The sequence below is a fragment of the Cololabis saira genome, chromosome 6 (assembly GCF_033807715.1).
Source record: "Cololabis saira isolate AMF1-May2022 chromosome 6, fColSai1.1, whole genome shotgun sequence".
NCBI classification, from domain to species: domain Eukaryota; kingdom Metazoa; phylum Chordata; class Actinopteri; order Beloniformes; family Belonidae; genus Cololabis; species Cololabis saira.
Genome location: NC_084592.1, coordinates 8,670,406 through 8,682,713, shown reverse-complemented (window position 1 = coordinate 8,682,713; position 12,308 = coordinate 8,670,406). Strand labels below are relative to the sequence as shown.

The window sequence follows — 12,308 nt, the reverse complement described above, 5'->3', positions numbered from 1 at the left end:
ATGTGAGAGAACCTGGTGTTTGACCTGCCGGCAGCGCTACGGAGGTGAATTAGTCTTTCATATGTCAGTGTTTCACACATTTATGCGGAGCAGCTGATCAGTCATGTGATCAGCGATGCAACTTACCATCAGAATATCATTCTGAAGGTCAATGCTGCATTTGTCACCAAAACACTTCAAATGCGCAAAAGCAAAAGGCTAAAAAAGCAAATGAAACGACAAACGAAGGTTTTCTGGTTGATCAATAAAACACGTCCACACACCTGTTTTGAATAATAGGTCATTTTTATTAACAGACATGAAAATGTCAACAGTAACAAAATTTTTTTTAGTCCATTTAAAAAACAAAAAGTGGGTTGGACTGGTGAGACTCCTCCCACACAATAACTTAATGAGGGAGCGGGTTACAGACGAGGGTGGGTGGTGCTGCGGCGCCGCCGCCTCGTGCAGCCGACGTTCCCTCCTCCAGCGCGTTTAGTCGGAGAGCGGTAAAAACAGGCCCGCGGCTGCGGTCCGTCCTGATCAGGAGTATCAGCCACGTGTTACGGTTTTAAAGGAGGGGGGAAACGTCACAAAGCAGGGTCAGAGTGGCCTGCAGGCCTTCCTAAAAACTCTGACTGGACTGGGAGGCCACAGAGAGAACGGCTAACTGCGAGGTCACACACACAGCTACGGTTTACGCTTTCACTACCACTCAAGCTGCACACCTACGTTGTGTTTCGACAGCGTTAAGTCAGCAGGTTAACTTAGTTATCTCACGGGGGGCGGCCCCAAAACCAGACGGGTCGGCAACACAAGCAAAGAGAAGCTGAAACAAATACATGAGTTCAGAGGGGGCAAGGGGAGGGTTATATACAGAGAAGGCGAGGTTAATTAATACAGATCACCTTGATTACAGAAGTTTACGCAAGTCCAACTGCTTAAAGAAGAAAAACCCACCGTGTCCACAGAGAGTGATGTCGCAGCTCTGTCGCAACCGTTTGTGAGTAGATGTTCACTTTAATGCTCGTTCTCCTCTCATCCACCAGCGTAAAGGCCAAAGACGAGCTGGAGAGTCGCCTGACCTTTCAGCTCTCTGACAAACTACGACAGCGTTACTCGGGACAACCAGCTGTGAGGGTCAGCACGTCTTAAAAATGTTCAACGGGAAAAACAGGACTGTTCCTTTAACAAGCACTGTCGATTGACTGTTAACTGACAGCTACTTTAACAGACTAATGAGGAGGGAAACGCAGATAATTTCATTCAATGTTGCAGGTAATAGGCCGACCCGATGGTCTTTGCTGTCCAGGGATATGTGAGCGCAAGTGCAGGCGTTCTGGAGTCAAGTCACATACCTAAATGGGTGAAATGATCCTTTAAAGCTTTTAGGATTTGGGATGCAGCTCAGTTACAAAATAAAATGGTTTTCTTTTAAATATGCAGAGTTCCTGTACTTTTTGAGGACCTTGAACACAAGGTACATTAACATTAAAGTACAAGTGAAATCGGATATCGGAACGTTGCTGAAGTTATTTACTTTATTTAACTCGACTTTACCTGCTGTGTAAAGACGCAGTCGTCGCCAGTGAAGCGACGTGCATCTACAAGAGCTGCTTATGTAATTCAAACCATCATTAAAAAAAAAAAAAAAAAGCATAAAAATGTGACGTAAAAACTTTGGAGTGCACAGGAGGCTGCGACAGAGGTGCGAGCGAACCCGGACCCCGTGGACACGGCGGGTCAGGAACGTGGTTTTTCCTACACGAGAAGCGTTTCGCCCGTTTCCAGAACATCTGATCTCAGAGTGGAAACTGAAAGCAATCACGTCGTCCTGCAGGCTTAGTTGAACTCTGCTCCTGGTAGCTTTACTTCCTTTGAGACAGACAGGTGTGTGGGGAGGAGGGGCGTGGACAGTGTCACCAGACGGGAGTCTCAATACACTGTAGTGTGTGTATCTGTGTGTGTATGCAGAATGAGTGCGGCTCCTCTGTTTTGTGTGTACAAGTTTCGTCCCTTATTGACAGCAGCTGTCCGCTAGGCCTCGCTCTCGCCAGCTGATGAGGTGTTCTGCACTTCCTCTTCCAGGATCGGCACAATCAGGTTGTCCTTGGACATCAGGTTGTACTTCATCACGAAGCGCGTGAACCGGTGACACAGGAACGTCTCGTTCTGTAAAAGTAAAGAGGGGTGTCAAAAAAAAATAAATAAAAAACTCCTCAAACCCTCTGAAATGTTGCCCCACAGCCCCAACGGGTTAACATTACTCCGATGTGTTTTATTTTGACAACCCAACCAGATTCTGTACACTATTCTACGTCAGAGCTTTTCTCCACTCAGTGTGTCATACTTAAATCAATGCTGTGCAGCTGCAGTTGACTAGGCAGGTATCTTTAGTCCTTTCTATGGCTATATTATTCTTCTTTTTTTTTTTTTTTTTTTTACCAGAGGGGAATGGTCATTTATAGCTCCCGCCTGCAAACTAGCGGCTTTTCTGGAAAAACTGTCAGTTTCAATCAAAATATTTTATTCACATGAATGGCGTAGTTCCAAGAGCATCTTCACAATAACACATCTTTGGTGGAAACATGAGTCTTTTGGACAATCATAATCCAGATAAGCACGTTGCCTTGTTCCCATTATATAGATTTGATACTACGTATCCTTACTTCAACAAACGCCAACCTCAGTTTTGACACATCTCCAACAATAAAAATTGTTGTCTAACTTGACATTAACTAGCTAAATAAGAAGTTGTTAAACAGTTCAGCAGCTTCTTGACGCTTCTTACTGCATCAGCTTATTCTGCCTGTATCCCTCTTGTGTTTGTCAATGGCTCTTTTTTTTTCCCCAAACGCAGCAGATCACTACGCCCCCATGTGGTCAACTGTGGTATTGCTACGTTGAGTTGATTTAATGCTGAGTGGACTCTTGATATCTGTGGTGGGTTGTTGCTCTCAGACCTCATGACCTCCACTGAAGAGTTGCAACTTCAAAAAAATCCAATGCCAACGGTTCACAGATCATGAACTTTTCTAATATTTAGAAAAAGTGAATCTAAGCACAAAGGAATAGAGCAAAGTGAGATATGTTCTCAACACACCTCATACTTGTCAAATATCTGGCGGTGATGGAAGTACGCATGAGAGAATATCCTGTAGATGCGACGACAGACGGACCCCAGCTTGGCCACTGACGACTCTTTGATGCTCACCCTGCAAACACAACCCAGACTGGTGAGTTTACATCTCCATTTCTCCTCATGTTCACCAAGCCCCACTAAAAAAGGCTATGTATTAAAACTGAATTAAAGAAACTTAAAAATCCCTCTGAAAGAAAAAATGCAACATTTTCTGCCGCCAGTTTCTCAGGTGGAACAATTTGCTGCTTTTATAATACGTCAGTAACTTCCAACTCTGAAAGTTTATGAAGCGTTTGAAGATTTGGTTGCAGCTAAATAAAAAAACATTCCTACTAAAGGAATATCCAGATATACAGAGGCTGAACTCTCCTTGCAGCTGACCCAGGGTTGAGTCCCGACCTGCGTCTTTGGCTGCATGTTATCCACAGCAAACCACAACCCGCAAAAAGATGACAATGACCTTTGTATTTTAAATAAATAAATAAATAAATAAATCAATCAAAATGTCCTTTTCGAGATGACTCAGCTGCGTCAGACAGTAACGAGACAGGATATAAAGTAAACAAATTCTGAGAAAACAAGAAAATGTTGGGGATTAAAATGATTGTCAAGTAAATTACTGTAGGTCAGCTTTAACTCAGAATAAACATTTTGGTTTGAGATTACTGGTCCAAAACATGCAAGAGCTAACACTCATGTCACCAAGTCATCCATCGGCAGCGTGTTCCATTAAAGTTCAACTTTTACATGACACACAATTCCCTAACATTTCCATGATGGAGACATGTTGATAAAACTCCACTGTGGTCATGCTTTACCACACAGTTGAGCTTTCTTCGTTCACAATATAATAGAATAGAGATGCATGGCCTGAAACTTTAACTTTTGCTAGTTAATATTTCTTCAACCACAGAAAACAGTTATCTGCAGGCAGCTGCTGGGAGGCAAAGCCCCTTATACGTGGAGCCAGCCACATCTGAGGCTTTTCTGGGAGGTCATTGTCCTCATTTTCCCGCAGAAACCGTGGATTAGAAACTTTAGGATGACTCAAACAACTTTTAATGAGTGATCATATGACAAGAACTCCTCTCATTGACCTGGTACATCACAAGGGAGGCACTTCTTACTAAAAAGGGAATGTGACCTTTTCAGTATGTCTCATGACCTGAAGATGCAGGGAAAAAATAAAGTTTCCATTGCAGTTTTTCAAAATATTCTTTTTTTTGTCAAATCAGAGAAACCACATTTAAGATCAGTTCATCTTTTCTCTACCTGCTGATATAAAAGCACTTTTATTGATTTTCCTCTGAGATCAGCAGCTGAAGATGGAAAAAAAGTCATTATAAAGCTCTGGAAAGTAAAAGATACATATTTAACAGATAATTCCTTTAAAAAAATAAAAAGCAGGTACTTTAATGCAGAAACTGACCTGCTGGGGAAGTATTTGTTGCTATTGAGAAGACAGGCAGCTCCGTCCAGCGTGTGCCTGGTGTAATCGATGGCAGGGCACTGTGAAGACCAGAACATCAGTGAGGACAAGGTCGACACAGAGGTCACCACGCCGTCAGATTACCCATCACAAACAGAGGAACGGCTGGACTCACCTCTTTGGGTGTCTTGTGGGCAGCACATAAGAAGATCCACTGCTCTGTGGCCGTCATCTGGGTGCAGGTGTCCGGATGACACTCGCTCTGCAGACACACACACACAGTTATCCTGCTGCTCTGCATCAACCACAAAGCTGATCTTTCACCCTTCACAATGATTCATCCGCCTGCACTGCCCAGCTATGAATTCAACATTGACATGTTTGTTTTTTGTTAAATCACTGTGATGTTGCTCAGTTCAGTCAGACACTGGCCTTAAAGTGTTTTTAACTTAAATGAATTGATGCCCAGTAATAAAGAACGTTTCTTTTAAAACTCTTTCAAAACTGTTTGGTGGTGAGGGTTTAATCTTATAAAAGTCCAATAGTACGCAGGACTGGGATAACTGAACTGACATATGAGGGGCGGAGCTTCTGGGACAGGTGAAGGAAAAGTTTGACCGGCTTGAAACCATGAAGTGACGTGTTTGCAGAGGACCGTTGGACCAAACCTCAGCCCTGTCAAGACCACCAAGGAGGATTTATGCAGATGCGACTCAACTTTTGGACTCAAAACCAGTTGTAATATTATTTGTGTGTATGCCGTACTTGTGTGGGGCTCTCTGTATGGATGAGTGGAGCTACTGTCTGTGTTTGTATATTTATCTCACAATGTGGAAGGAGATAGTTAGCAGTGAGGTGTGGGCTGATCCAAACTGAGTGGTTGACCGCGGTCCTGACAGGTAACGAGTCAGACAAAAGCATAACAACATGAGTTGGGTTCGGTTGGGCTGGTCAGAATAATTATTCCACTTGGAAAATTAATATTTCAACAATTTTATAGCATATAAAAATACTTTCCGATCAGGCGTGCGTGACAAGAGACAGGTGATGGTCAGGGAAATGTTGAAGATGGGGGAGTCGAAAACAAAACAATACACAGACAGTAAAAGTCTGGGAAAAATTTGAGGAATTAGTGAATCAAGGTGATATTTGTAAATCTGATGAATTATTAATGTTGGTAGACTAATCGGATTAAGACTCCTCATGAGTCTTATTAAACAGTTATTTAATTCTCAGCTTTGAAATTTAGCTTCAAGTTGTTTCAATTATGTGCCAATTAACAATAAAACAAGAAAATTTGACACTTCGTAAAAAAAAAAAAAAAAAAAATTTAATCTTAATGAACTTTGCTGTCAGTTGTGTCGGCCGCTCCCATATTATTTACCCGGCGCTGCACTCTATTGCGCATAAAGGGAAGGGAGGGCGATGCCCTGCTCTGTTAAAACACGCGGTGACAGTAGCGGCTGAATGCTACATGTGCAATTCTCAGCAGAGATAGGGAAAAAGGAAGATGTCTCCCTCTGTTTAATTTTTTTTTCTGGGTGATAATTAAATTCGTTTGGCAACTTTTCTTATTAGCGATTTTTGTCAACAACGTGGACTAATCGTTGCACCCGTCTTAAATCGTTTTAAGTCTGGACAATAGGCTACAGCCCAATGATAATGATGGCGAAAGACATAACGTCTTGCTTATGCGGTAAACTCTCAGACAGACATCTATAGACTATATGCGTAATGGCGTATTAACATATCAACACTTGTGTTTGCTATTCATATAACCTTGAGGCAATGACAACTCAGGAGTTTACCTTTATTTTTTAAAACACAGGTTGGCTGAAAACGTTGGGCATCGTGGGTCGTTTCTAAACCGAACCGTGTATCACTGACAGTTAGCCATTTGTTTCTTTTACTTACATAACTCATTCATTTGCAGTGTATGTCATAAGAATAAATAGTGATCTCCTTTGGCAAAAAGTTCAGGAGCTCTGAAGCTTCCTGTAAAATGTTTTATGAACATAAACTCTTGGTGACTGAAATCGGGTGCATCAAGGTTTTACTACAGCTTAACTGCAGATAAGAAACAAGTACATGTCATGTGTGTACATCAGGTGGACTGAATCACTTACCTGCAGTTTTACAGCAAGTCCATTGAGCTCCAGACAGAACTGCCTACAAAAGGATAAAACAAAAAGTACAGAATTAACTCCAACAATGATTTCTAAGTCAAATTTTTTGCAAGCTGCAGCACATGTGTTGTCTTTTTTCTCCTTTTCCCCATCCATCTGTTCCCTGTAATTATACTTGAGTTGACAGTTTCATTCATGTCTGAAACTATCTAGTTCAAATACACGAAAAATCTAGATTTAGACTCTGAGCCACGAACTGTGGTTTCAGCTGTAAAGGAGCAATTGGAGGGATTCTTTTCCATGTCTCTGTGTTACGACAAAATCGAACATGTCTAATATTATTACCATAGTCGTGTCTCGTGGAAACTGTGTCATTCCATGATGTAATTAGTGTCATCAACAAATAGATTGTTTCTTGGTTGTTGTGTAAACAGCGACACTTTATAAGATCCCCAATCTTTGTCAGATCATTTGTCTCCGACTTTAAGCTGTGGGTTATACCCCAGTCAATAGATGTGAAAAGATGTCATAAAAATCTTTTTCAATACTTTCCAAAGTTGTCTAATGTATAATTGTTGCTTTTTATCATAAAATAAAACGCACATGACCAGCATGTTAACATATTGATACAGATCTGTGAGTAAAAAGGTTCACAATAATTCAATTTTTCCTTATTTCAGCATAGGAAGAAAGCTGCAGCGACGTGAATTGACGCATCGACCGGGATTTAAGAAAATTACTTGATCTGCAACTTTAAAGATGCTCCTTTACATATATTTCTGACAGTTTCTGGGGGAACATTGGCACTCATTTGAGATCTAGGAGGCAAGGATGTGCAGCAAAGGTTTCCAGTGGGAGTAGACAGGACGAGACAAAAGCCTCATCATAAAAAAAAATTACTATACAACAAAAGAACACGCATACCATAAAAATCACAACTGTTCCAATTTTAGATGTTGTAGTAAAGGCATTTTATCTGAGAACACTACATTGATCAGTAAACTTCATTCCCGAGAGATGCTGGTTACCCAGAGCTACAGAAGCTAGAAGAACAGAAACAGGCCCAGACATGAAGCCGTGACCTCATTTCTGTACAGGACGGTCGACTGCAGCAGAGACAGAACGAACAAGTCTGACATTAAAAACAAACATAACACACCTTCATGGAAACACCCACTCATAAAGACACATTTTAACAGCAGTCCGAAGGTATGCAACAGGAAGCCAGAGAGTTTTACCTGAGGTGCTCGTACTTCCACACACCCTCATCCTGACCCTCTGGAGGCTCCAAGATTTTGTCGATGTTGGAGCAATCTGACCGAATGTTCTGCTGGATGTACTGAAACAGCAACACCAAATAAACATTACTATACAAATGTGGTTGAAAGTAGTCTCCTTCTTTTAATTCTTGACCGGCATTTTTGCTTTCTGTCTGCACTATCCCCACCTCTGCAGCAATGATGTAATTAACAGCCATTTAGCTTTAGACCTCATTCCATAGATCAATAAGTTTACAAATAATCATTTTTTTAAACGAAAGAGTTAAGGAAACATCTGATCATAGAAGGTTGGGCTGAAGAGAGAGAAGAAACTTTACTGAACAAATTAAATGAAAAAATGTTTAAACAGTGTAATAAACATTTCATGAAATGTCCTTGCTCATTTTAAGTCATATCAACAGTATGGCTGAAGACTGTTTTTTTAAGGAAAAGCTCCTCTGTACCCCTCATAAACTATGTGAAATTTATTTTTGGAAAAGTAGGAGTAATTATTGAGTAACATCTGTACCACATATACACTGCTTTGTTAAAAAAAAAAGTCACAAACTAATGATTTGTCTGGCCACTTTTAGCTTTGATTACTAGAAACATTCACCGTGACATCCTATGTACGGTACTCTCACAACATTTATTTCCATCCACATGGGCATTAATAATTTCTATTGATGACGTGAGCCAGACTGGGAAAGTGTTCTTCAACTCATCTCAAAGCTTCTCAAGGTATGGACCAATCCAGGTGATAAATGTCTCTTATTTCCTGATTCATTCTTTCAAAATTCAAGACCAGTAGTTCCTTCTATTGTTATCTTGGGAAATGCCTGTCCATTCAAGGAAACAAAAAGAAACCTAATAGAAAAAAAACAGTGGTCCCTCTGTATATTCTAGTACTCAGTGGACCTCACTTTTGACCAACCTAAGCAACCCCAGATTATCATAGTACCCTCACAGGCTGGCACACAGGCAGGCATGATGGGAATATTTCACATTCATTTCTTTTAACCTGATGCCCACATTTGTGGAGACCAGCATTAATCTGGCCAGAGAAATAATGTCAACCCTCAAAAGCCAGTCATGTTGTAGTGGTGGATTCTTTCCTGTTTGCTTCAATTCATGTTCTTCAACAAACTTGACGTCATCTACCACACCGCCATCCGCTTTGTTACAGGTGCTCCTTTTAATACCAATCACTGGAACCTCTACTCACTTGACAACTGGCCTTCACTTCACTCCCGTAGACTGATCCACTGGTATCACTTCATCTACAAAACCATCACTGGAAGCACCCCTTCATATCTCGGCTCACTACTTAAAGGGGACCTATTATGAAAAACACGCTTTTTCTTGCTTTAACATATATAAAGTGGTCTCCCCTCAGCCTGCCAACTCAGAGAAGGAGAGCAACCAAATTCTGCAGTGTCTGTACAGCCGCCCGGACGAGCCGTCCGGTGTGATGTGGCTTCTACGAGCCGTTCAGATTCTGCTCCCGTCGTTACGCAACGACGGGCGCGATTTACATAGGTTGGCCTCCGATGCGTGAAACCACACCCACAACTAACTCCGCCGGCCGGAGCTTCTGCCATTTTTTCGTAGCGGTGTATCGCGTCATTCAGGCAGCCAATCAGCACAGAGTCTCATTATCATAGCCCCGCCCACTCAGAATCCTGCATACATAATGAGGTTAGAGAATGGGAAGATAAAGACATGGATCAGAGGCTGAATTTCTAATTTATTTAGCAAAAAACAATCAAAAGCTTGTTTTTAAGACATTCAAGGCCTGTTTAAAATAGGTATTAGATGCCATAATAGGTCCCCTTTAATATCAACATCAGTAATCGGAACCTACGTTCAAGCATTTACATTAACCTGGTCATTCCAAAAGCCCGCACCTCCTTTGGCCGTAATAATTTTCAGTTTACTGCTGCCAGTGATTGGAATCATGTGGAGAAAACACTTAAACTAATAAATTCCTCCCATTGTCCTCCTTCAGAAATACACTCCCAACATTAATCTGTGATCATTGCACATGTTTAACTCTTCCAGACCAGCGCTTACACTTTGTACTCATAATTTTTTATATATATCGTGTTTGATTGTTTGTTTCACTGTGATTGTATGTGTTTGACTCTTTGTGCTGCCTTTTGCCAAGGTCGTCCTTGTAAATCATGTTGTTTCCTTCAGAAGCCCGTAAAAGGCAGCTGATGAAGTAGTTTATTTGGTCGATCAGTTTCCATTGATCAAAACTTAGCATTTCATTTCCTTTTGTAGGAAAGAAATAATAAAAAAAGAAGTAAGGAATAAACCGACCAAAAGGTGTAGGCTGAAGCCTAAGCTTATTGTGCCTACCCTTTTCAACTTTGTTTGCTTCATAGTACTACTACTGTACTAATACAACAAGGACAAACAATCTACAACAACAAAAAAAACAGCAAAGTAAACACACATGCAAAACAAGAAGGAAGACAGAAAGTAAATAATCAATGCTTAGAGGAAACAAACAATCTCTAGAAGAGTGAAAACAAAAGGAAACCAAAGACCAATCATTACATTTTTTGGTATATAGATATTATTATTACAACAACAATGTATGTATGTATGTATATATATATATATATATATATATATATATACATATATATATATAGTTATGTATCACACCAATGTTCTGTATCTTTCGATTATATTGGATTTATACATCGTTTTAAATGTATTTATTGAACTACAGTTTTTTAATTCATTATTTAGGCTGTTCCATATTTTAACTCCTACAACCGATATGCATCTTTCTTTAGTATTTATCCTAGTTTTGGTTCTATTTTTGGTTTTGGTAAATGAGAAACTGTTCTCCTTTGACTTACCTGGTTAAATCAATTAAATAAAATGTTTCTTTTCCTTGACTAGATTGTGTGAAATGAGATAGTTCAGCCTGCATGCTGGGTGGGTCTCTCTCACACACTCACACTCACTCACACACACACACACACACACACAGAGAGTACACACCTGTTGCACAGCCAGGGTGCTGTCCATCTCCTCGAATGATTCATCCGGCCAGTTGTAGAAATCCTGCACACGGAGGGTTCATGTCAGTGTTCAGCTCGGTTAAGCAGCACCAGTGTGGCTGACATACTCTTAACTGGAGCTCAGTAGCCGCTCAGCCGGAGGTCAGTGAGGGGTTTCTGTGCTAAACATGAAGCTACGCTGCTAGGCGGCTAGTATTTACTAGGCTGATTTATGGTTCTACGTACACCGACGCAGAGCCTTCGGCGTACGGTGCGCGTCGCCGCGTACCCTACGCCGTCGACTTAACGCAGAACCATAAATCAGGCTTGAGGATCCGTCTACTTCCTGCAGCGCTGCAGATCTGTCCTACAGGTCCGGGCTGTGGGTGGACGCGACTAAACCCCCGTAACAACACCAGCTTAATACTTCAGTTAATTCTCTTGGTCATTGACGCTTTAAAAAAGCGGGGTTATCCCACTAGACAGACGGGTTTACTCCAGCAAGTAGACGGAGCAGCAGCCAGCCGTGTATTTCCCGGTGCAGTCCGTCAGCTCGGCTGTCTGGGGCCGGGATTCCAGCGGTACGGGCGCCGGGACGCGGGCCGGGTTCCCGGCGGCCTGTCAGCTGTAGTCCGGGCGGGTGCGGGCGCGGGCAGACTCACCTTCGCCTTGGTTCCAGGCCGGTTCCTCCTGAGCACTGCAGCTCCCTCCGCCATGACCATCTCGACAGAATACCCGGACGTACGTCAGCGCCGGTGTCGTGACGCGAGAAGCACCCGTGCAGACCAGTGCCCCCGAGCCGCGGGGACGCGCGCTGGGAAGGCGCTCGGCTTTAAACGTAGAATAATTGTACAAAAAAAAACAATATGTGATAATTGCATACCTATAAATGTGTGTTGTAAGTTATGGGTCATTTTTAACATTCATGTTACGGGATTGTACATTTACGTGACACTTACTGCCGACTCCCTCAAATGCGCGCTCCCGCGATGGGGTAGCTTTCACGCAGAGTTGAACCGGAAACGTTGCTATCACGGACTGAAGTAATGCAAACTAAAATAAAATCGTGACATTAACCAGTCTGTATTTCATCTACATGTGTTAATATAACTTATATGTGGTAGTCCTGTCCCCATCTATGTGTGTACATGTATGTATGAAAGTGTATGTACAGTATATGTATATATTATATGTTTGTTTTTTGCTCTTTTTTTTTCTTCACACTTGACACCATGTATTGTGTAGCTTAAATTGTGTAGTAGGCGGGCATTAATACGCTCTGCTTCTGCCTGAGCCTTTTTCAGTCAAATTGTAAAAAACTGTCTCTTCCTTGTTCCTTGTTGTTGTGATATA

At 41.7% G+C, this 12,308-nt stretch overlaps 1 protein-coding gene across 1 annotated transcript; it reads right to left on the bottom strand.

Moving 5' to 3' along the window:
* Nucleotides 1-266: 266 nt before the first annotated feature.
* mob4 (MOB family member 4, phocein) lies at nt 267-11,750 on the bottom strand. Its single transcript, XM_061723214.1, has 8 exons — nt 11,618-11,750; nt 10,957-11,019; nt 7,915-8,015; nt 6,677-6,719; nt 4,726-4,812; nt 4,551-4,630; nt 3,083-3,194; nt 267-2,151 (listed from the first exon to the last, which is right to left on the bottom strand). The coding sequence occupies exons 1-8, from the start codon at nt 11,675-11,677 to the stop codon at nt 2,017-2,019; spliced, it is 681 nt and encodes a 226-aa protein (XP_061579198.1). The 5' UTR covers nt 11,678-11,750; the 3' UTR covers nt 267-2,016.
* Between the last annotated feature and the right edge of the window lie 558 nt (nt 11,751-12,308).